This window comes from Phoenix dactylifera, chromosome 6 (genome assembly GCF_051530095.1).
Source record: "Phoenix dactylifera cultivar Ajwa chromosome 6, Ajwa_hap1_PhDact_Kaust_v1.1, whole genome shotgun sequence".
NCBI lineage: Eukaryota > Viridiplantae > Streptophyta > Magnoliopsida > Arecales > Arecaceae > Phoenix > Phoenix dactylifera.
In genome coordinates, this window is record NC_143195.1 from 8,014,052 (window position 1) to 8,039,973 (window position 25,922).

The 25,922-nt window shown below is 39.8% G+C and overlaps 1 protein-coding gene across 29 annotated transcripts in view; it reads right to left on the reverse strand.

Moving 5' to 3' along the window:
* LOC103697526 (DUF1499 family protein) overlaps nucleotides 1-25,922 on the reverse strand; it is a 49,244-nt gene that overhangs the window by 17,856 nt on the left and 5,466 nt on the right. For 10 of the 29 annotated variants that reach the window (XM_089923850.1, XM_089923844.1, XM_089923841.1 and 7 more), the window contains one exon: nucleotides 13,495-25,830. The exons of 4 other annotated variants lie outside the window; for them this stretch is intronic. In XM_089923850.1, coding sequence (XP_089779976.1) covers nucleotides 21,077-23,386 — 2,310 coding nt within the window. In that variant the 5' untranslated portion in view covers nucleotides 23,387-25,830 and the 3' untranslated portion in view covers nucleotides 13,495-21,076. 15 more of the 29 variants (XM_088723246.2, XM_088723247.2, XM_039118474.3 and 12 more) reach the window with 9 other exon arrangements.

The following is a 25,922-nucleotide window of genomic DNA, read 5'->3' on the forward strand; positions in this document are numbered from 1 at the left end:
TTATATGCATTGATAAGTTGTGTCAAGTTTGAACACTTAAGGTATGTTATGAGATTTTTATGGCGCATCACAGAATCACATACACAAAGTTTCAAAGGAATTGTATGACATTCATATATCATTGCAATCATTTGAAGTCATTACAAAGTTAAGAGAGGAAATCATTACAAGTATTGATTCCTAATACAAAAGAAGTTTCAAAATGAGCCTAGGGTTTTACAAAACAGATGAACCCTAGATTTTTTACAAAATGTCCCTCATCGGCGACGTTGTTCAATAGCCCTAGCAGCTGCCTCTATAAATGCATTTATTGAGTCCAGTAGAGTTTTGAACTGATCTCCTTGAGATTGATGGAAGGCTGCTACTAGTGCTTCAAACTCGAGACTTGCCCTTTCAATTTTTCCTTTAAGTTGGACAGCCACGGTGCCCAAATTGCCTCCAGGGCTCGTCAACTCTTGAAGACCATCTGATATGATCTTCAATTTCTCCTGTAGCTCAATTGATCGTATAGTTTGGAGGGTACCCACATGAACCAACTCTGATGCTGTAGCTTCTACCTGAGTTTTGATCTCCTTCAATTCTTGTAGAAGCCCTTCATGTGAGGTACGAAGAGGAGCCAACTCAGCAGTGATCAACGATCTCATCTCCTCTCTCATCTGCTGGCATATCACAGATGCTAGAGTGTGCATCTGTTCATCTGACAGGGAGAAGGATCCACTGACTGGAGGAAGAGGAGGCATGGATGTGGAAGATCCAGCTGAGCTGGAGGGTACATCAGGAAAGCCCATATGGCTGTGGAGGAGAGTGGTGGTCTGGCTCCTGATGTGGGATCTCAGGCTCTAGGATTTGAGATTTTCTTTTTGGGACCTTAACCCATGATCCATCTACCTTGTGAAACTCTATTCTATGCATTGTACTTTCATTGCAGTAGTCGGTGTTTCTTAAGGGTTTTGCAGGCTCATTTTCAGGAATGGAAACTTTGAAGTGTTTGAATAGTAAAGTGAAAATCATCCCATATGGTATGCTAAACCTAGAATACCTATGACATATAGAGATGTAGTTTAACATAAGTCTAGGGAGGTTTAGGGGGATCCCTAGTAAGATGTGGTGCATGATAACTAAATCTCGCTCCGAAACGAAATCGAAGCGGCCGGTTTTTGGGAATAGGACCTGGTTAACAATGCTCAAGAGTAATCTCATCTCGGCATTGAGGTCTTGGGAGTTAACCACATCAAGAGGGCCGCAGTCCTCTCGTCCTAAAACTAAGTTTAGGGCAATTTCCCTTTGAGGGTGTGAGGTCGGAGCCTCACCATATTTAGGAATTTGTAATACACTAGATAGAACATCCTCATTAATCTCTATCAATGTCCCTCGGACATATCCAGTGTACCCCGAGTCCCCTAAGGCCATGTTGCTAAACATTTCCCTAACTAGGCCGGGATAGGTTGATGTATTTAGGGTACAAAGGTATTCCCAACCTTGGGCTCGGAGTCTCTCTCCAATAGAGAACCCCTCATTTGCTAGAAACTGAAAGTCGATGTACCTACCAGTGGTTACTGTGCGATTTGCACAGGAAAGGGTCGTGGTTGGCGGAGCAACCGGAGGAGATGGCGCGGAAGGCTCTTCCCTCCGTTCCTCGCCGTCGGTCGCTACCCTAGGACGCCTCCCACCCGTTCTCCTAGCTCTCTTAGGTGCCATGAATCGAAAACCCTAGGGAAATGGGGAGATTTTGGTTCGGTTTGAGGTGGAGAGCAAACGGAGGCTAGGGTTTTTTGTTTTTGTCGGGGACAAAAGAAGATAGCTCGGGTCGGCTCGAGCTGTTTCACCTATTTTAAAAACTCTCGTTCGGTCCCCGAGACGTCTCCACGACTAGCACGAGACGTCTCGCCGGGGGGACGTCTCTGTGATTTGCTAGAGACGTCTCCGGCACTGAAAATTTTCTGAATGATTTCTATCTTTTCCCAATTTATTTTATTTAACCACACTAATCAACATGATTTCTTTTGGTGAATATAGAGTGAGTTTGTTTGTGATCCTGCCCTTTAATAATACACCCTATAAAAGTTTGATAATAATTTTTGAATTATTAATATTGAAATGAGGAATGTTTGACCAAATTTCGAATACCTATGAAATAGGCTCTGAAAATATCTCTATGAAGAGTCCAAGAGAGGGTAACCATCCTCCAGAAAGTCAAACAATTCGTCATTTAACTTAGATAGATTTATGCTTTCACTTAATAGATGCTAGGTTTGCTATTTCTGACCTTGTGGTGGATTACTAGCTTGAGTAGCAAAGCATTGCATTACAAGTTCAATTTATTTGCTAGGATCAAATAAGCACAAAGCATTCCTTAAGAAGTTGAACCTATCTTTACAAAGGGGCTTTGTAAAGATATCGGCCAATTGATTTTCAGTACATACATACTCAATCATCACATCATTTTTCAGCACATGATCTCTTATAAAGTGATGCCTAATTTCTATGTGTTTTGATTTAGAGTGTTGGACAGGATTCTTTGTTAAATTAATTGCACTTGTATTATCACATCTAACTGGTATGTTGTCCATTTTGATACCGAAGTCTTCGAGTTGTTGCTTAATCCAAAGCACTTGGGCACAACAGCTCCCAGCTGCAATGTATTTAGCCTCAGCTGTGGATAAGGCCACTGAATTCTGTTTCTTGCTAAACTAAGAAACTAAATTAGCACCCAAGAATTGACATGTGCCACTTGTGCTTTTTCTGTCGAGTTTGCACCCGGCAAAGTCAGCATCGGAATAAGCAATTAAATTTATGTCAGATTGCTTAGAATACCATAAGCCTACATTAGATGTCCCTACTAGATATCTGAAAATTCTTTTAACAGCTTGCAAGTGTGATTCCTTAGGACATGCTTGGTATCTAGCACACATGCAAACACTGAATAATATATCTGGCCTACTAGCAGTAAGGTAAAGTAAAGAGCCTATCATACCTCTGTACAATTTGCAGTCTATACTTTTACCTTTTTCATATTTGTCAAGCTTGCAACTTGAGCCCATGGGTGTGTTGATTTCCTTTGCATCCTTTATCTTGAATTTTTCCAACATTTTCTTGATATATTTGGACTGACTGATGAAGATGCCTTCCTCTGATTGTTTTATTTGTAGCCCAAGGAAGAAGTTGAGCTCACCCATCATGCTCATTTCAAATTCTCTCTGCATAAGCTTGGCAAACTCTTGACAAAGACTATCATTAGTAGCACCAAAAATTATATCATCCACATAAATTTGCACAAGCAATAAGTCATTCCCTTTTCTTTTAATGAAGAGGATTTTGTCTACATTTCCTCTCTTAAATTTATTTTCAATTAGAAAATTACTTAATCTTTCATACCATGCCCTAGGGGCTTGCTTAAGTTCATACAATGCTTTATGCAATTTATAAACGTAATCTGGATGTAAGTGGTTTTCAAAACCTGGAGGTTGTCCTACATAAACTTCCTCCATTATATAACCATTTAAAAAGGCACTTTTTACATCCATTTGATAGAGTTTAAAATCCATGAAGTATGCATATGCCAAAAGTAGTCTAATAGCTTCTAACCTAGCAACAGGAGCAAAAGTTTCATCAAAATCTATTACTTCCTCCTGATTATAGCCTTTGGCAACTAGTCTAGCTTTGTTTCTTATAACTATTCCATCTTCATCTAGTTTATTTCTATATACCCACTTGGTGCCTATAATTGAAACATTAGGGGGTCTTTTCATTAGAGTCCAAACTTGATTTCTTTCAAATTGATTTAATTCCTCTTGCATAGCATTTATCCAATTTTCATCCTTTTCGGCTTCCTCTAGTGATTTAGGCTCTATTTATGAAACGAAAGCAAGATAATTACTAGTATTTCTTAGAGAGGATCTTGTCCTTACCCCTTGTGAAGGATCACCAAGGATTAGATCCCTTGGGTGACCATGTGCATACCTCCATTCCTTAGGAAGATCTTGATTTCTTGCTTGGGGTTGATCTTCTTCATCTTGCTGAATTGTATCTTCTTTGACTTCATCTTCAAGTTGTTTGTCTTGTATGGAGAACTCCTTCATTCTGTCTTCAAGTATACCTGCATCACTATCTTCTTCTTTTCTAGAAGAATCTCCATTAGCTTCATCAAAAACAACATGAATGGATTCTTCAACAACGAGAGTTCTCTTGTTGAAGACCCTGTATGCTCTACTGGATGAGGAATAACCTAAGAAGATCCCCTCATCTGATCTAGCACTAAATTTACTTAGATTGTCCTTCCCATTGTTTAAAATAAAGCAGCGACAACCGAAAACATGAAAATAGCTTATACTGGGCTTCTTATTTTTTATTAACTCATAAGGCATTTTTTTTAAGATAGATCTAACTAAAGCACGGTTTAAAATATGACAAGCAGTATTTATTGCTTCAGCCCAAAAGTACTTTGGTAGATCCGATTCGCACAACATGGTACGAGCCATGTCTGCTAGTGTGCGATTCTTCCTTTCTACCACCCCATTTTGTTGGGGTGTCCTGGGTGCCGAGAAATTGTGATTGATACCGTTTTCTTCACAAAACTTTTCAAAATGCTGATTTTCAAACTCGGTACCATGATCACTCCTAATTGCTTTTAGTTTAAGATTGAGTTCATTCGAAACCTTATTATGAAACTTGATAAAAGCGGGAAAGGACTCATCTTTATGTGCAAGAAATGAAACCCATGTAAAACGTGAAAAATCATCAACAATTACAAGACCAAATTTCTTACCCCCTAGACTAGCAGTTCTAGTGGGTCCAAACAAATCCATGTGAATTAGTTCTAGGGGTTTTGATGTTGAGACTATGTTCTTAGACTTGAAAGAACTTCTTGTTTGTTTCCCTAATTGACATGCAGCACAAATTTTGTTCTTTTCAAAGTCTATTTTTGGTAGTCCTTTGACTAGATCTTTTGTAATCAATTTAGAAATTAAATCCATGCTAGCATGTCCTAACCTACGATGCCATAACCAACTAGTCTCATTGACTTTGGGATCCATGGCTACAAGACATTGGCCATCCTTCATGGTGAGATCATCAAGGTCTACCATGTAAACATTTCCATGCCTATGTCCTGTAAGTATGATCTCATTGTCAACTGGACTACTAATTATGCATAGTGAAGATTCAAATGACACTTTAAAGCCCTTGTCACAAAATTGACTTTTACTCAATAAATTATGTTTTAGTCCATTAACTAACAATACATTGTCAATAAATGAGGAGGGTGATATGGAGATTTTACCAACACCAATGATTTGACCTTTAGCATTGTCTCCAAATGTGACTACTCCTCCTTCTTTTGATTTCAAGGTGACGAAGAGACTCTTGTCACCGGTCATATGCCTTGAGCAACCACTATCAAGATACCACATTCTCTTTTTATTCCCGGCTGCAAGGCATACCTGCGAAATAATCATGTGAAGCTCTTAGGTACCCAAGTTTTCTTGGGTCCTTCTTGGTTAGTGTAGTTTGTTCCCTTGGGCACCCATACTTTAGTTGTGTTTTTACCTTTTACAAATGTACTCTTGTTAGTTTGAATCTTTCTTTGAATACAAGAATAGGCTTTATGTCCACTTTTTCCACAATGAAAGCATGTAGGTTTTTCAGTTTTGACATCTTTTGCTTTCACAAAAAAATTCTTTAGGTACTTTTGTTGTTTGCCAGTTTTATATCCTAATCCGACTTTATTAAAAATAGCTCTTTGATTTGATAGAATAAGATTTAATTTTTCAGAGCTTTGTGTAAATTTCTCCACAATTGGTTTGTACTTATGTACCTCATTTTTAAGAACCAAATTTTCTTTAGCCAATTCTTCCTTATCATTTTTAAGGGTTTCAACATTTTGTGCAAATGAGGCATTACAATTGAGTAAGGATTTTACTTTTAGATTCAATTCCTTAATTAGTGTTTTTGCCGTTTCATTTTCAATGCTAAGTTTTGAATTTTTATTTTTTAGGTCAATGGTGTTAACATTTTTAACGCTCTCCTTCTCAATCAATAGGTTTTTAATATCATCCTTTAGTCTTTGATTGGAGGCTTTTAATTCTTTATTCTTTGCTCCTAGCATACTACAATCACTCATGAGTTCTTGAAAAGCTTCATATAACTCTTCTAATGTAAAATTTGTAGTTGAGCTTTGACATACATCATCGTCTTCGAATGCCATGAAGCACAAGTTGGCGGTCTCTTCCTTCTCTTCCTCGGAGGAGGATGTGTCACTATCATCCCACGTTGCTTTCAACGCCTTCTTCTTCTTCTTTCCAAAGTGCTTCTTCTGTTGAGGGCATTCGGAACGGATGTGTCCCGGTCTTTTGCAATCATAACATATGATTGGGTCTCTTTCCTTTTCTTTTTCCTTTTCCCAATCATTTCTCCCTCCAAACTTCTTTCTTGGGAAGGGTTTCTTTCTTCTCATGAATTTCTTAAACTTTCTTACTATTAAACCCAAATCCTCATCTTCGCTTTCTTCTTCACTCTCACTACTTTCTTCTTCACACACACTCGAAGTAGCCTTGAGTACGATTGTCTTCTTCTTTGGCAAATCTTCTTCATGTTGCTTCATTGTGAGCTCATGCGTCATCAATGAGCCCAAAAGTTGTTCAAGCCCCAGTGTGTTGAGGTCTTTGGCTTCTACGATCGCCGTGACCTTCGCTTTCCATGCTTTTGGCAAAGACCTGAGAATTTTACTCACAAGTTCTGGGTTAGTGTAAGATTTACCTAAATTCTTTAGACCATTTATTATGTCCGTGAAGCGTGTGAACATGCATGAAATGGTTTCATTGGGTTCCATCTTAAATAACTCATATTTGTGAACTAGAATGTTCACTTTAGACTCTTTGACTTGATTTGTACCCTCGTGGGTAACTTCAAGCCTATCCCATATTTTCTTGGCGGAATTACAGGTGGAAACTCTATTGAACTCATTCACATCTAGAGCACAGAATAATGAGTTCATGGCTCTAGCGTTGAATTGAACCATCCTATTATCATTCTCATCCCAATCCTCCTCAGGTTTGGAAACTTGAATGCCATTAACCATGTGAGATGGTTCGTGTGGTCCCTTGATTATAACCCTCCACAAGGCATAATCTTGTGCTTGAATAAAAATCCTCATTCTAGTCTTCCAATAGGTATAATTTGTCCCATTGAAGAGTGGAGGTCTATTGGTTGCTTGCCCCTCGGCAGGAACATTGTTAAAGGGTGTTGCCATCTAGATCTTTGGCTAAGACGGTTAGGTCTTTCAAGAAATACACAGAGCACCCGCTCTGATACCACTTGTTGCCCAGAGATGGTCACCCAAGAGGGGGGTAAATTGGGTGTTTTAAAACTTTTTCTCTAATTAAAAATAAAACACACAAATGTATGAACTAGAGTAAAGATAGAGGTATGAGAACAGTCAATGGCAAACACAAGGTTTTATAGTGGTTCGGAGCTTCCACTGCTCCTACATCCACTCCCCAAAGCACCTTTGGGAATTTCCACTATAATCCAAGATTACAGTCCGGTAGTTTTGCGAGTGCACTACCCAACTCGTTGTTTTACTCCGGGCTAACAACGAACCCTACAATCCCCCAATTTCACCTAGGCTTGGGATGCCTTTTCCTTGTTCCAAGTCCCTTGACTGGAACAAGCACAATAATGAAAAGTTTTACAAGGATTTAAAAGCTCTTAATGAAGCGAATATAGAAATGAGAAATATTAAAACCCGGAAGAACCCTTTTGGCCGTTGGAAGCTTGGGGAATGATGGTTCTTCCGATGTGGATCGCGTTGGCTTGAATGTGAGCTTTGAATGCCAAGTGGGAGTGAGTGGTTGAGCACGAAATCAGTTGAAAAAACTTGAATGCACTTGATTTCTCCTCTTGAAAGCTCTAACTCCCTTGAACCTCTTTTTCTTTCTTCTCTCTTGAATGATCTTGTGTTGGGTTGGTGAGAAGATATAGGAAGGCACTCAAGAGCTCCCTTTTATAGATCGAAAAGCAAATATAGCCGTTAGACACAAAGATATGGAAGTTTGAAATTCAAACAAACCTGAAAAAGTGTGTCAGTCGCGTCCCAGGCGCTCCGGAGACGTCTCCGCTTCAACGCGAGACGTCTCGGCTGTATAAACTTTCTTTTGACGTTGTTTGGGGTCGACTCTGCGCTTTACGGGGACGACTCCGCAGAAGGTCTCTTTGACTTCTTGTTTTTCTGTTTTTCTGAGAGAGTCGGCTCGGCACTTTACGGGGATGTCTCAGGATGTTTACGCTTTTTGCATGGGGACGACTCCGCTGCCTCGGGGACGACTCTGCTGGTTTATCTCTGAAAAATATGTCCTCTGGAATTCTCTGAGAGAGTCGACTCCGCACTCTCTGGGGACGACTCGGGAAGTCTGCTTTTTACTTGCGGGGACGACTCCGCTTCCTGTGGAGGCGACTCGCGCGCATCCCTTGAAATCGGCCTTTCTGCCGCCTCTGAGAGAGTCGACTCCGCAGTGTCGGGAGTCGACTCCGACCCTGCGAGACGCCTCACCAGGTGCCGGGGACGTCTCCAGACGTGCCAATTCTTCCTGTCTGTGCCAGAGACGTCTCTGAGACGACCCGGAGACGTCTCGGCTGTCCCTGATCTGTTTTCTTCAACTCAAAAATTCTTCAATAAATTCTTGAAAAATATGGAAACTTGCCTAGATATTTCTTAACAATATTCTTAGTTAATCACCTGAAATCCTCAAGTAAATTGTTAAGATAAATTAAACTCTAGTGTTTTGTATTCATCAAAATCCATTAGGGGGTCAACAGTCCAGAAGGTAAATTTCGCCCATCTTAAGCTTTCTAACCATGCTCTTATTTGATAGAATTTGTATACGAGGAACAATGACGTCTCTAACTTGATATGAATCCAATTCAAAGATTTAATCAAAAACCAATTCTACCCAATTGGCCACGAGAAGGATCGGCGGAACAAGTGGCAGTATCTATGATAGAAGCATGATCAATCAGTCTAGGATTATATCACCTAGTTCCACAAGCAATTTATCTCACTTAGGATCTTTATTAATAATAATCATGCAATCTTTATGAAGTACATTGGAGGTCTCTATGAGAGAATCCGAAAGGAGCCGAAATTCTTCAAAATTAAAGATATCATCGAAGCTAGCATGAAGCCATGAGGATTAAGGAGAAAAAGCAACATAGGGACGGCAAGAAAGGTGATAAGTTTAGGAAAGATGGTTGAAAATTATATTAGAAAATGGAGTAGAGTAGGAAGCATATCAACATGACTCAAAAAAAATTACTACGACCATTGTAATATTAGTGGATATACTAAGAAAAGTGTTGGAAGTTTCACCCAAGTTGTAGTCGAAGAGGAAGAAGTCAAAGGATTGTAAGAAGAAAGGTAAGGCGGCCCTTAATGTAACAGAGGTTGAGGAGCTACCGGAGCTTGAGCAAACAGATTCAAAATTGAGCCTAAGACCTCACTAAAAAAGGCTAGCCAAAATATATTATTTGGATTCCTTATCCATATATAAATACCTAAGATCTACCTAGTATATAGCCAATATGGGACAAGCACATGTCCACATGGGTCCTCCATACTTCCTCTATTTAAGATTTGGCATACTTGTCAGGCTAAGGGTTCAAATATATGTATATCTAATCACAAGTACCATAATTAGCCTATAGTCAACTTCAAAGGGGTCGTGCTGCAGCATCTCCTAGTCCATATGGACTATGGGTTGCATTTGCTCGGATACCATTTGTAACAATGTGGGACCATCTTTAAAAAAGCTAGTTGAAAGGTATTATTTAAATTCTTTAGCCCTGTATAAGTACCCAAAATCTGTCTAGTGCATAACCAATATGGGACTAAACATACATCGACATGGGTCTTCACTTGATGAAATCTGTGACAATAACTAAGGTAGATCTAGAGATGCGAGAGGAACTCTTCCACTTGAAGATTTAGATGAAATGGAGCATCACCAAAGTTATTATAGAACTTGAAAGCTAGAAGAGTCTTATCTCTGAAAGTCTATTCGGATGCTAGGGTTGCAGACCAAGCCTCATCATATCCCTCCCTTTTCGGATGGATTTTAGAAAGATGTCGAGTTGAAAATCATCAAGCAGTGTACCTTTAGATTCACAATAATTGAGAAGAATATTGATGAGGTAACATGCGAAGTAGTTTTTTTGGATGCATGCCCAATCATTCTTGGGAACCCTTGCTTTGATCCAATCTTTTATAGGCAGCAAAGGAAGTATCATCTCGCCAAGAATGGGAAAGTGTTTATGATCCATGCTTTGAAAACATAGGGAAACATACATCTCATGATTGCTGTCCATGCGAAGCGACTTGTTAAAACCTATAATAAGTTTGTGATGGTCATATGAGAAGCAGGTTCACTTATGAGAGGCTAAGCTCTCGCCTCTTTGTTCCACAGGTCGATCGATCAAGATCGAAATAGAGGGAAGTCACCATTGTCCTCGTCAAGGAGAAAGGATGGCAAGAAGCATCCCTGCCATGAAGTCTAAATAGAGAAGTGGGATGGGTAGTTCGCTAATATCGAGAAGCAAAGAAGAGCAAGACCAGAAACTATCTCCGAGCAAGCCAAGTAGTTCAGCTGTGAGATGGAGAAGCAAGTATTTTTCTATCTTCAATTTTAATTTCGTAGAAGTAAAATCACCTAACATGGAGAATCCTAATCTAGAAGGATCACTAGACTTGTTGTGGACCACTTTGGCCACTGCGAGTAGGGTTGGATAAGGTTTATAAGTGAGATCCGTCACATTGGAAAGCTGAATCGCACGCAGAATTTTTGGAGGCTATAACTTAGTCTTTTTTCTTAAGTCGGATAATTTTTTGACATCTATGACATAATGTCAATCCTCTAGTTGGTTTGGACGGATATTTCTTTGTTTAGGGTCTGAAAAATGAGTTGTTCAAACCGATTTTTTTTTTTTTTTAGGAAAGACTTTCACTGCTTGTATCTTTCAATCTAAGAAGAATTAGATAGAACAATAGAAGACAAAGCTGATATAGAAGCTGAGATTTACGTTCCGTAAAATTTTAGCTTTTTCATATTTATTTCTATTAGTTATATTTGTTTATCGAAAGCTAGTCTTATTTAAATTAGGAGAGAATTCTGGACCGAATTATGTAAGAATGGATCTCACCATTATAATTAGAGGCTATGTACACTACAAAAAAAAGGATCTTTTCCGGCGCATTTTTCAACCTTTACCGACGCTTATAAGCATCGGTAAAGACCCGACCGTCGCTATTCAAAGCGTCGCCGAAGCGTCGACGATACCTGAGTGGGAAAAATTTTTCTCGACGCGGCTGGGAAACGTTGCAAAAGGTCGGTTTTTAGCGACGCTTTTTAGCAACGCTTAAAAGCGTCGGCGTTAGCCCTACGTTTTTTAAAAAAAAATATTTTTCATCGGGGACTTGCTGTCCCCGATGGTTCTTGGCTTAAGCTTCAGGGTGGGCCGCTAGAGCTTCATAGCAGGAGATTACTGGGAATTGCAAATCAAGATCGACAGCAGATGTCACCAACAAAACCCGCGATTGAAGATACAGCTTGATTCTAATTACTGGGAATTGCAAATACCTTGGTGTATTCAAATTTCACCCGACGTCGTATTCACTAGCGTTGCATCCCTTGGCCCCGATGGTGACCAGGAGAAGCTTCATGGCAACCTCATCTTCCACAGAGTTCTCCCCGGTCAGGAACTCCAGCTCGGCGTCGCTGATCTACTCTCTGACCTCTGCGGGTGATGGCCAAAGGGGCAGCCGGAGATTGGGGTCGTAGGAGAGCAGAGCACCAGCTTCCTTGGCCACCTCCATCGCCCTCAGATGCGCTGATTTGCAGGGTTCCAGAATCAAGAAAATGAAAAACAAAAAAACAATACCGGAAGAACTAGAAAAATTAAAAAATCAGAACATACTCTTCTCTCCCGATCTCCTTCTCCAGATGCCTCCGAGCCCTTCGAACGTTCCTTGGGGCCTGATCCAATTTCTTCTCTGCCACGAGCTGCGGCCTGGGCCTCCGATGAGCGGAGGGTGAGAGGAGGAGGAGTTCTTGGAGGGAGATGGGGCTGCAAGGGTGGATGGAGAGGTGAGGGGGAGATGAAACTTACGAGATGGACGGGGGCCTCCATCTACCTGCATCCATGGCCGCTCATCTCGTCGGACCACAGCCCGCCCGCCGTCACCGCCATATCCTCAGCTCGGAGGGGGTAGAACACCTTTCTCGATGGCCACCGTCGTCCTCGAAGCTCGGAGGGGGAGGGGGATCCGAAGCAGAGGGGTAGCCAACTTGGATCGGGGAGGAAGGAGGGGGGGATGGCGGCTGGGTGAAAGGGTTAGGGTTTGTGAAAAAAGGCAGAGGATCGGGGAGGAAAAAGGAGGGATCCGGGAGGAAGGAGGGGGGGTGGGGGATGGCGGCTGGGTGAAAAGGGTTAGGGTTTGTGAAAAAAGGCAGAGGATCGGGGAGAAAAAAGGAGGGATCCGGGAGGAAGGAGGGGGGGTGGGGGATGGCGGCTGGGTGAAAGGGTTAGGGTTTGTGAAAAAAGGCAGAGGATCGGGGAGGAAAAAGGAGGGATCCGGGAGGAAGGAGGGGGGGGGGGGGTGGGGGATGGCGGCTGGGTGAAAGGGTTAGGGTTTGTGAAAAAAGGCAGAGGATCGGGGAGGAAAAAGGAAAGATCCGCGCGTTGGGTGCGGTTTGGTCTCCGACGACGCTTTAAAGCGTCGTCGTATTCAAATTTCACCCGACGCTACATAAAAGCGTCGTCCTATTTTGGCGGCCTGTCGAAATTGGCCGACGCTTTTACTTAGCGTCGGCGGGGAAGAGTCGGCAAAACCCCATTTTCTTGTAGTGGTACCTTAGTTTTTAAATTGAAGGATGTGGATATGAAAGAAAAGGAGACTTAAAACCCTACTTTTACCAATTTTTTTATTTTTTTTAAATATCTTTTGAGAGATTTGACATAAATGGGTTGAGAGAAATATTCTTTCGTTACATCAAGCCTTTATTTTGGGGATTGATTAATGATTAAGTTTAACCTGAATAATCTCTAGCTTAGAAAAAAAAAAAAAAAAGAAACTGGAAACCATAGCTCGCGTTAATCGTTACTTTTTCTAGCAGCCCACAAGGTGAGAACAGTTATGTGTGAACTAGAATTCTTCATCATCATGTTTGTGCTAAGCTGGTAGAGCCAATAGTGGTCACCTTTGCAGTACGGCAAGGGGTTCAGCAATATATTGACACTCCTTCAGCAGTCACTCATCTCTCAAAATTTTCGTCTTTAAGGTAGTAAGAGTAGATAATTAGTAAACGGAAGCTTACCATGGAGGGACATAGTGCTTGAGATCATTCTTCTCCTCTGAAGTAGATATGCAATTATTCGTTACAGGACACAATGCCAGAGATGGTGGACTCTTTTGAACACCGAGATAGTTAGGTTTGGTTCCACTATTCACCTCGAACGAAAAAATACACAAATTCTCTTGTCAAAATATAATAGAATAACTGTACTGTTTAATATAAACTCCATCATTCTATGACATTTTTTCTTCTTTCTTTTCCTGATGCAAATTGTTATTAGCACTGAAACATTTACAGTCCAAGGAAAACAAGGATAGTGCTCCATAGAATGCAACTTAGACTGTTGCTTCTGTGCTAGAAGTATTCGTAACCATGTTTTTACTGCGAAATATTAAAACTGTATGCATTTTTTCAAAGTACAAAAATTGATATCAAAGCCTAGCCTTATGGGTAAGCTTGCTGATACTAGATGGAAATGCTGATAACCATGTATCTTATATGTTCTCTAGAACCTGCTTGGATTCTGGATCAAGTTGTCCATCAGATGCCTCCGCTTAGAGCAGGAAGGTGCAGGAACGCAAGGAGACAAACTAGGAAGTTCACAGAACCATGAGATTCTAGAGGATTCTGGTAGTTAAAATCGTTGCAATGAGAGATGCGGCCTCCTCATATTTCTCATGCTTATCCCTTCCTACCCTTTTTATACTTAACACCAAATCTACCTAATTTGAGAAAAAAAACTACCTATATTGAATATCTTAAATGAACAGGGCGATTAGGCCCTGCAAACAATGAGAAAATTTAACACGTCCACTAAACAGACAGAAGTATCAATAAATAAGATACAAGTATGTGTACTATTGGATCGGTGATTAAAAGCATGAATAAATAAATAATCTGTTAATGTAATGTTATAATGGCTGTTACAATAAAAGCATCGGTGGGGAGGTGTATTGCATACATTAATAAAGGATTATTAAAATATAGTCATTATTTAAATTTTATTCCATTATAAAAGCCACCAACCCATAGAAACAGCGGCACATGTTCATTATTTGCATATGTGCAATGAAAAAGATGGTGTATTTTCTCAATTCAAATATCATGTAACCTAAACGAGTTTTTTATTTAGTCAATAATTAAAAGTATGTTTTATTTAATCAAGAGTGATTTGAGGAAATATTAATGGTTTTTTTTTTGTTGTTGATCATCATTTTTTTGGAATAACAAATAATAGCCATGATGGCAGCTATTTATTTTCAATTTAATTAGTCTTAATTTGAATACTTTTCAACAAGTAACAGTTATTGTAGTGATTAAAACCATAATTTTAATAAGAGATAATGATGACGAGAAAATCCTATAGTTAAGTAGGCTAAGGCCTTTCATGAGTACCTTTGCTAGACTCTCAAAATTTAGGATTAACCCCTCCTAATCCAAAAAAAAGATGTTTTATTCATTCATGGTTAGGTTACATGATATAACAGTTTATTTTACTAATGGTACGCTCGTACGTTGGCTAAATTTTGTGTTTGAGGCACAGATGTCCCATCAAGTTGCTCCAAGTAATAGGTTTCTAGATGACTAACCTCCATTACCTTGTATGGTCCTTCCTAATTTGTGTGAGCTTGCCCTATTCTCCTGGCTGCACCATCTCAACTTTCCTAAGCACTAAGTCCCCGGGTCAGAAGAATTTGGTTTTCACTCAGGAGTTATAATATCGAGCTACTTAGCACTAATATTATGCAGTCATCCAGATTCGAGCTCATTCTTTTATCTCTTCAAGCAAGTCCAAATTGGCTTGGAGATTCCCTGGGTTTCTCTACTCGTCGATGAGTCCAGCCGATAGGATGGTAGACTGTTCTCCAACAAAATCATCACTTCCATGCCAAACACGAGGCTGAAGGGTATCTCTCCTGTTGGGGTTCAGTATGTGGTCTGGTATGCCCAAAAGATGTTGTGCAACTCATCCTCCTAAAGTCCTGTGCTCAGTCTAGCCTCGTCTCTAATCCCTATAGTATCGTTTGCCTTGTTATATCATTTTGTTGGTCACCTCGGCGTTCTCGTTGGTCTAAGGATGGCTGCCAAGGTCAGCTGATGGTCTATATAAAGCTCAACGCAAAAATGCTTAAAACGAGCATTGCCGAACTACCTATCATTGTCAGTGACAATCACCTGCGGACGCTCGAACCAACCTATAATCACCTTCCAAACAAAATCTTGGGCATTTCTCTCTAAGATCCGAGCTAACAGCTCGGCCTCAACCTACTTAGTGAAGTATTCGATGGCTACTATTTGACATTTTTTTTGCTCGGTTGCTTATGAGAAAGGTCCAAGGATATCCATCCACCACTGAGCAAAATGTTATAAAATGTCGATCGGCTTAAGCAGGGCCGCCAGTTGTCATTGGACATTTGCAAGTCGCTGACATTGGTCGTACCTTCTCACGAAGTCAGCCGCATCTTTCAAAATGGTTTTCCAATAGCAGCCTTATCGTAGAAGTTTGTATGCTAGTACCCTTCCCCCCAAGTGGTTGCCCAAGATTCTTTCCAGGACCTTCCGAAAGGCATAGTTTGCCTCAAATGTCAGAGATATCTGAGGTAGGGTGAATGACCACCTGTATAATTTTTCCTCTAGGAGGACATAGCAAGTCACCTAGTATCTAAGCCTCCAAGCTTCCTTTCTATCCTCAAAAAGCTTTTCATCCTAAAAGTAGTCAACGAGGGGATCTATCCAGCTCGGTTCGAAGTTGGTTTGCATGATCGAGCTTGGCTCCTCCTCAATGCTAGGCTTCTTAAGCACTTCAGGGTAGACTGTCTTCTTCAACTCAATGCAATCCAAGTGGCTAGCTTTGGGAGTAGGTTGTTCTTGAAAATCTCTATCCTCAAAATTCGTTGAACTTCGAATTTACTAAAGGTTGAGGAGATGTCCTTCACTTTTTGAAGATACTTGGCCATTGTGGGACTTGTCCGACAATGGGTTCAGAGTCATTGAAGGCCTTCAAGTATTGGACTTCAAGCTCCTTGGTTAGTTTAAGGCCAGTGATGAGGGAATTATAATTGGCTTCGTTGTTAAATGCTTTGAAGCCAAGCAGCAGAGCATACTCTATGATAACTCCTTCTAGGCTAGTGAGGATCAGCTTGGCTCCTCTTTCTCTTAAGCTGGAAGACCTATCAACTTGAAGTATCCAGAAGTCCTCCAGCTCATCCTCCTCTTGCTACTCTCAAGCTTCTATTTTTGCAGGGATGGTGCACCCCAAGAGAAATACTGCCAATACTTAGTCCTTAATAACTAGTCATCCACTTGGTTAGTGTGAATCTTTTCTGGTTGGCCTCAATCCCACGCTATGTCACCATAAGTCCAAGGAACTTCCCTGAGGTGACCTTGAAGGCACATATATTTAGATTGAGCTTCATATGAGATCTCCTCAAGGTTGCAAATACTTCCTCAAGGTCAGCCTGAAAGTGAATCCTAGGTTCTTCGGTGTTTAGCATGCTGAATTTTTTTTTTTTTTTTTTTGAAAACCATGGCTGAACCTGATCGGGTTGCCTACGTACCCCTTCATAAGGGGATCAAGCCATACGTAGTTCTTTTTAAGTTTTAAAACGCAGCGGAAAAACCGAATCAAACAATTTAATTCATGCATGCTTACAAGATCAAATCTAGAAATCAGCACCTTAAGAACATATAGGATTATGCCGGAATCGTTTAAACAATTATGCTAAAACTTTTATGCATGATTAACTATCAGATCTGAAACTTAAGAACTCTATTCCAATTAATCTCCGAATATCCATCGAATGGATTCTGGAGATATCTCCGTGAGGAGCCCCAAAAGAGGGTAAAACCTCGGGAAATTGGACCTAGACCTTGACACCATAATAAATGATTAATGCTAGATTAATACCTTTTATGATGGATGAAAGTTGTGAATCTGATTCTTGACTTCGCAGCCACGCACATGAATGGCCTCTACGAGAAGTACACACGAAGTCCTGAAGGATCTTCTTCCGCAACAGTGCTAACAGCTGCAGAACACTTGAAAGCTGAAATCTGTCCGCCGGGATTCAATCAACTCTTGATCAATCGTCTTGAAGCAGATAGAGATGAGGTTTGTAAGAAAAGTAGAGGACTCAGATCTGATCTTGAATCTTCGAGATATTCACCCTGAAAACCCTATCTAAAATGGAGAAGAAGAGGAGGAGGAGGCGGGTGAGGAAGAAGGCTGCAATGGATGTATTTTTGGTGCCCATGTTTGACCCCTTTTAATGGCCTCCGAATTTTCATTCAAAATTCAAAATTTATTTTCAGAAAACCTCTTTTAGTTGGCACATGCAAAGGAATAGGAACAACCCAAATCAGATCTCAACCAAATCTGATTTAAATTCAAATTTTAAACACATGTGCAAGAGGGAAGGAATTTGAAATCCATGCGGCAAGGTAAAACACTTCAAAATTTCAAAATCACCTCTTGAAATTCGAATTTAATCCATTCAAAAACTCAGACGCCACCTTGGCTGATGGTTTGAGTGATTAAAATCATTTAACACATTGCTTAATGTTTGAATTTAAATTCAAATAACAAACAATGTCGCCATGTGTCAAGCAATGGGTCCATGTGCCATGCAATAAATTTGTTTATTTAAAATTCATGAAATCCAATTCCATGTCACCAATAATTGCCACATCATCTGAGCCTAATCCCCTTGGGTTGCACCTAATTAAATTTGGTCAAACCCAAATTAAAACAAAGCAATTTGGTTGAACCCAATCTAATCAGGTCAGACCCTGATTGAGCTCAAATTGAATCCAATTCAATTTTGGCTCATGCAAACTCAATCAAATTGAATTATTACTTTGTGTTGGACCTAATTCAATTAGGTCAATCCCCAATTAAGAACAAATTAATTTAAAATTAATTTGATCAGCTTAAGTCCTTTTTGGTTCTGACCTAATCCAATCAGGTCAAAACCCTGATTGAGCCCAAACTTGAATCCAATTCAATTTGGCTCATCCTTAGCACAATTACTCAATCAAATTGAGTTTATTAGTAATTTAATTACTAATTAATCCTTCAATAATTACTTTAATTATTTTATAAGATAATTTGCTAATCAAATTGACCAAATTATCCCTGAATGATTTTTAATCATTCATCAGCTTTCTTGATCAATCAGGAATCTTCTATGCGTGTGACCTCATAGGCTCGAACCTAAGCCGGTAGTATAGGAACAATTTTCTATACTAATCGATGTGACCATCTAGCAATGGTACCCGACGTCCGGATAGGTCGAATATATGCGAAGCAAATATTCTGGAACCCTGAACTATGGTTACTGTATAATTCAATCCCTTTGACTCCTAATGCCAGGATGACTTAGAGCTCACTGTCAACCCTATAATTAGTACATCCATTATGTGATTAACTTTAGATATCCCGTGACTCTTTACTGGGATTACCCTGGCCAAGGTTTTGCTAAATTAATCACAAGACATTATCTCCTATTTTCAGGAGGGGTCAATTCCATCTTGACTCACAACTGACTACGCAAGTACTTGACTGCACCCAGTGACCTTCCGTCACTGAATTAGAAATTCAGGTAGTCCGGTACCAAAGTACAGTGAGTTGTTTGCTAGTCACAGGTTGCGGTCTCAGGTCAGAGGGCCAAACTTATACCCATATCCACTCGGAACATCTCTCGACAGTAGAGCGTTCCGGAATTGGTCACGTTTAGTGAAATGTACTTCTACACTTCACTTGTGTGGCATACCAGTGTCTCCACATTCCTTGGTTAAGAGGACAACCAACGTATATGTCACACAACGACCTAATTTCGATAATGTTGTCGTCCTAGTAACAACATATCATTTCGTCGCAAACAAGTTTAAGGACTCAAAGATAAATCCTCCTTTATCATAACATAAGTCCTAAGGACTTCATCATATAAGAGATCATTTGAAGATGAAATGATGAATAATGCCAAATAACACTTTATTAATTTGTCAATTTATTTACAAAATTCAATCATCAACATGCTGACGATTGACATTTAGGATACAAATTCCAACAACTCCCACTTAGCCTAATGCCAATCGGCACAGTATCTAATACCCATCTTCGACTTGTGTTCGTCGAACTCTTTGATGCCGAGGACTTTGGTAAATGGGTCAGCCAGATTTTCTTTTGTGTCAATCTTCTGAAGATCAATATCACCTTGATCGATGATCTCTCGAACCAGGTGGTAGCGACGTAGAATATGCTTGGTCCGCTGATATGCTTTGGGTTCTCTTGCTTGAGCTATGGCCCCAGTATTGTCACAAAATACAGGCACTGGACCATCAATGGAGGGTGTCACTCCAAGCTCGGTGATGAACTTCCGCAACCATACAGCTTCCTTGGCGGCATCAGATGCTGCGATATATTCTGCTTCACATGTAGAATCTGCCACTGTATGCTGCTTGGAACTCTTCCAGCAGATGGCCCCACCCTTAAGAGTGAAGATATATCCTGACACGCTCTTGCTATCATCTTGATCTGACTAAAAACTTGAATCAGTATATCCCTCAAGTTTTAAGTCAGAATCACCATAGACAAGCCACTGATCTTTAGTATTTCTCAAATACTTAAGGATGGTTTTTACAACCTTCCAGTGGTTGCTACCTGGATCAGACTGGTATCTGCTCACTACTCCTAGTGAGTATGCCACGTCTGGTCTAGTACATGTCATGGCATACATTATAGATTCCACTGCCGAAGCATATGGAATTCTATCCATACTCTCTCTTTCTTGAGGGGTTGTCGGACAATCCCTTTTAGAGAGGTTAATTCCATGGCCCATCGGAAGATAGCCTTTCTTGGAATTAATCATACTGAACCTCTTCAGTATAGTATCAATGTATATGGATTGGGATAATCCAAGCAATCTTCTAGATCTATCTCTATAAATCTTCATCCCTAGGATGTAAGATGCTTCTCCCAAATCCTTCATAGCAAATTGAGATGATAGCCAAACCTTTATTCCTTGTAATGCAGGAATGTCATTCCCGATTAAAAGAATGTCATCCACATACAAAATAAGGAATATAATAACTGAACCATTTGCCCATTTATAAATGCAAGGTTCCTCTTCATTCTTAATGAAGCCATATGTTTTGATTACCTTATCAAAACGTATATTCCAACTCCGTGAAGCTTGCTTTAATCCATAAATGGATTTTTGAAGCTTGCACACTTTAGACTCATCTGCAGATGTAAAACCTTTAGGTTGTATCATATACACTTTCTCTTATAAATCTCCATTTAGAAATGCGGTCTTTACATCCATTTGCCAGATTTCATAGTCTAAATGTGCTGCTATCGCAAGCACAATCCGAATGGACTTAAGCATTGCCACAGAAGAAAACGTCTCGTCATAGTCAATACCATAACGTTGACGATAACCCTTGGCAACCAGACGGGCTTTATAGGTCTCTACCTTTCCGTCTGCGCCCCGTTTCCTTTTGAATATCCACTTACACCCTATGGATTTAATTCCTTCGGCTGGGTCAACTAATGTCCAAACATCATTGACCTTCATGGATTCCATTTCGGATTGCATGGCTCCAAGCCATTTATCAGAGTCATACCTCTGCATTGCATCCATATATGTGATCGGATCCTCATCGTTTTCATCAAGTTCGATAGGATCCCCATTCCGGACCAAGAAACCGTAGTATCTGTCCGGCTGACGTGGTACTTAACCCGATCGCCTTAATGGTGCATCTAATATGGGTTCTGGATCTGATCTAATCAAATCCGACTCAACTGGTTCAGTAGATGGTGTCGGATCTTCTACATGTTGAACTTCTCTAAGCTCACCATTAGAGCTATTTGTTCCTTCACCAAGGAATTCCTTTTCTAAGAAAATTGCTCTATTGCTTACGAACAACTTTTGTTCTTCAGCAAAGTAGAAGTAATATCCTTTAGTTTCTTTAGGGTAACCAACAAAGAAACATTTGTCAGACTTGGGTTCAAGTTTGTCTGTCTTCAAACGTTTGACGTACGCCGGACACCCCCAAATCCTAAGGTGAGAGAGCATCGGCTTACGTCCAGTCCACATCTCATGTGGTGTTTTATTTACAGACTTACTTGGAACCTTATTTAGAATATAGCAGGCTGACTCAAGAGCATATCCCCAAAAGGATATGGGCATATTAGCAAACCCCATCATGGATCGAACCATGTCTAACAGAGTTCGATTTCTCCTTTCTGACACACCATTATATTGTGGTGTACCAGGAGGAGTCCATTGGGAGAGAATCCCATTTTCTCCTAGATATGTCAAAAATTCACTGGAGAGGTATTCACTTCCTCGATCTGATCGAAGAGTTTTAATACTCTTTCCAGTTTGTTTTTCTACTTCATTACGATATAATTTGAACATTTCAAATGATTCAGATTTATGTCTCATTAAATAGACATAACCATACCTAGAAAGGTCGTCTGTAAACGTAATGAAATATGAATACCCACCTCTAGCATCTGTGCTCATTGGCCCACATACATCAGAATGTACAAGGGTCAATAAATCACTGGCTCGTTCACCTTTTCCGGTAAAAGGTGATTTGGTCATTTTACCAAGAAGACATGATTCACAGGTTGTCAATGATTCACAATCATTAACATCAAGGATTCCCTCTTTACTTAACCTGTTCATCCTATTCTTGTTAATATGACCTAGCCTATGATGCCAAAGGTAGACATCCGTGACATTATCTATTCTAGGGCGCTTATTGGATTTATACATTACATGAACAGGCTGTGACAAAATGTAAATGCCATTACTCAGAATTCCATTCATTACAACAACACCATTCCAAATGACATTGCAATAATCCTTTTTTATTGATATTTCATAACCATTTTTGGCCAAAAGGCCTACAGAAATGATATTCAATAGAAAACTTGGACAATAGTGACAATCACTAAGGACATTTACATGAGAGCTGAATTCAAGTTTAAGAATTCCTAAAGCTAGAACTGGAACTGGTCTTCCATCTCCAACATTCAGGAACCTTTCTCCTTCTTCAAACCTCTTACTGACTTGTAGCCCCTGCAACGAATTGCAAATATTAAAAGGACTACCGGTATCCAATACCCAGTTCGAATTATCACAAATAGAAAAATTGCAAGGTATTATCATATAAGTACCTTGATTGGCAACTGATTGCCCACTTTTCTTAGGCCGGTTCGGATCGAGGGATGCAATGTAAAGAGGACAGTTCCTCTTCCAATGTCCTTGCTTCTTGCAGAAGAAGCACTCCGCCTTGCTTTGATCAGCCTTTTTATTCTTTTTCTGACTAGGCTGAGCATGGTGCACCTGTTTCTTTTGGATTTTATTTTTCTTTTTCCCTTTCTTAAAGGAGCGACCCTTGGATGAACCTCCCACTAAATTCACCGTCTTCTTAAGAAGTTGGTGATCATTCTCAAATGTCTGTAGTAACCCCAACAATTGGTGATAATTCACTACAGGTTTCGTCATACGAAAATGAGTGAGAAAAGGACGGTATGATCCAGGCAATGAGTTTAGTATGGCATCCTTCCCCAATTGATCATGAAGGGAAAAGCCAAGAGAGCTTAGACGCTCGATCAACTCAATCATGTACAGTACATGATCAGTTACCGAGGTCCCATCTTTCATTCGGGCGCTGAAGATGGCACAACTAGTTTTGTGCCTCTCAACGTCGTCAGGAACGCCGAATGATTCATTCAACACTTGAATGATATCTTCCGGCTGCGTATTCTCAAAATGCCTACTAAACTCATCACTCATTGCTGCCAACATGATGCATCGAACAGTGATCCGGTCACTGAGCCACTTCTGATAAGTGTCTCTGGCCGATCTTGATGCATTAGCAGCGGGCTGCTCAGGTGCTTGATCCGTTATCACATAAAGGATCCTCTCATGCTCTAGCACTATTTTCAGTTTCCTATGCCAATTATTGAAATTTGGACCAGTCAACTTGTCATTGTCCAACAATGAGCGAAGTGATAAATTAGTGGCCATTTCTGCATAAAAAGAAAATTTGGCTATTAGTATATGAATTGACTAAACACAGTAGACTTGGACTTTAGTCTAAAGATATTCTCACTATTTTATACAAATTGGTAGCCTCTATCTCTAATTCGAAAAATTACTCCTAATTCTTTAGTGGGCACTAGAACCCAATAGATCCCATATAGGCCCGAGTGTGGCTCGGCCAACCCATATGCACCTATTGGTAAGTTCTTAAACAATTGCTTCACCAAGCAACTTCTAGTGATGATTTTGCCCTAGGTTTTCCGGCAGGCGTGTGGCGCCTCCACCGAATAACCTAGTCAGATCCAACCATTAAATGATAGGGTTAAGTCTAATCAACTAATAGACGACCAAGCCCGAGTGTAGCTCGGCTCACCTGACCGCCTATTGAAGGTACACTTAACTCATCATATATTGAATGACAATTCCAATGCTTGATAAGTACCAGGCGTGTGGCGCCTCCAATAATTATCAAAACATTGGACCCATTATCACCCAACTTAATGGGAGGCTATGACCTAGTTATCTCCATAACCATTTCATTTTAAGGACCTAATAATTTTAGAGGATTTCATAATTAGGATAGATGAGAAGATCCGGTTAGTCTAATTTCTCCCACTGACTTCACCAAATCAGATTAGACTCAAACCGGTTAAGGAGACACCTAAATCAGTCATACTGATTTTTCTTAAGGCATGGGCTAACTCGAATCATTAAGTGATTCAATCAAAATGTGATTGACCATGTCGGCCAGGTAAGTGAGATCGGTGGAAGGGATATGCCATTAACTCGACAAAGACGAATCAGTGCGAGTAGCTCCCAATTAAAAACCACCGGTCAAAACTGCCAAACTTACCTTTGACACCGACTGGTTAATCAATTTCGATTTGATTACTCAAATGACTCGGGCTACACCTCTGAGCCTAAATCAAGTTCCATCTTGGTCTAATCAAAGACATGGAATTGATCAATCTACAACTATTGTATTTAATCTAGAGTTTCCTTGACCTAATCTAGTTACTACTTAATTAGATTTGATCAATTAACTCTAATTAGACCATGTTTGATTCTAACCTTAGGTCTAACCCAATCCTAAGAACTTGATTCAAGCTAACCCATATGCCCAAAGAATTTTGCAATGTCAATTAATTGAGTTACAATTCTATTTCATAACACTTAATTCTCAATTAAGTTTAGACTTATGAAAGTTTTGATCATTGCATATTTCTTTTTAATTACATATTAATTACAATCCTTCAGTTCTTAAAACACATTTTCAGATCTGAGTTTTTGTAATTAATCACATGTAATCAGATTTAATTCATGTTTAAGTCATTATGTTTTATGTTCATGCATCACATATACATAACAACATGAATTAATACAAACAACATACATCTTATGTATTTGTTTTTTCACTTTTATTTTCAGATCTGATTTGTTCATTAAAATCAGAGATCATATGAATCATAAACTTTATTTAGATCTAATCTAAACAATATTATGATTTCAGATTTATTCATGTTACTAATCCTAACACAAACATGCATCATATGCATCCAAAATTTCAGATCTACTTAATCATGCATAATCAGCAATTAAATCAATCATAAAAAGCACTTTAGATCTAATCTAAATATGTTAATGATTTCAGATTTAATTGCAAGAATTAAAACATAAAAGTTTAAACATAAACCTGGCTCTGATACCACTGAAAGTGAATCCTAGGTTCTTCAGTGTTTAGCATGCTGATTTTTTTTTTTTTTTTTTGAAAACCATGGCTGAACCTGATCGGGTTGCCTACGTACCCCTTCATAAGGGAGATCAAGCCATACGTAGTTCTTTTTAAGTTTTAAAACGCAGCGGAAAAACCGAATCAAATAATTTAATTCATGCATGCTTACAAGATCAAATCTAGAAATCAGCACCTTAAGAACATATAGGATTATGCCGGAATCGTTTAAACAATTATGCTAAAACTTTTATGCATGATTAACTATTAGATCTGAAACTTAAGAACTCTATTCCAATTAATCTCCGAATATCCATCGAATGGATTCTGGAGATATCTCCGTGAGGAGCCCCAAAAGAGGGTAAAACCTCGGAGAATTGGACCTAGACCTTGACACCATAATAAATGATTAATGCTAGATTAATACCTTTTATGATGGATGAAAGTTGTGAATCTGATTCTTGACTTCACAGCCACGCACATGAATGGCCTCTACGAGAAGTACACACGAAGTCCTGAAGGATCTTCTTCCGCAACAGTGCTAGCAGCTGCAGAACACTTGAAAGCTGAAATCTGCCCGCCGGGATTCAATCAACTCTTGATCAATCGTCTTGAAGCAGATAGAGATGAGGTTTGTAAGGAAAGTAGAGGACTCAGATCTGATCTTGAATCTTCTAGATATTCACCCTGAAAACCCTATCTAAAATGGAGAAGAAGAGGAGGAGGAGGCGGGTGAGGAAGAAGGCTGCAATGGATGTATTTTTGGTGCCCATGTTTGACCCTTTTTAATGG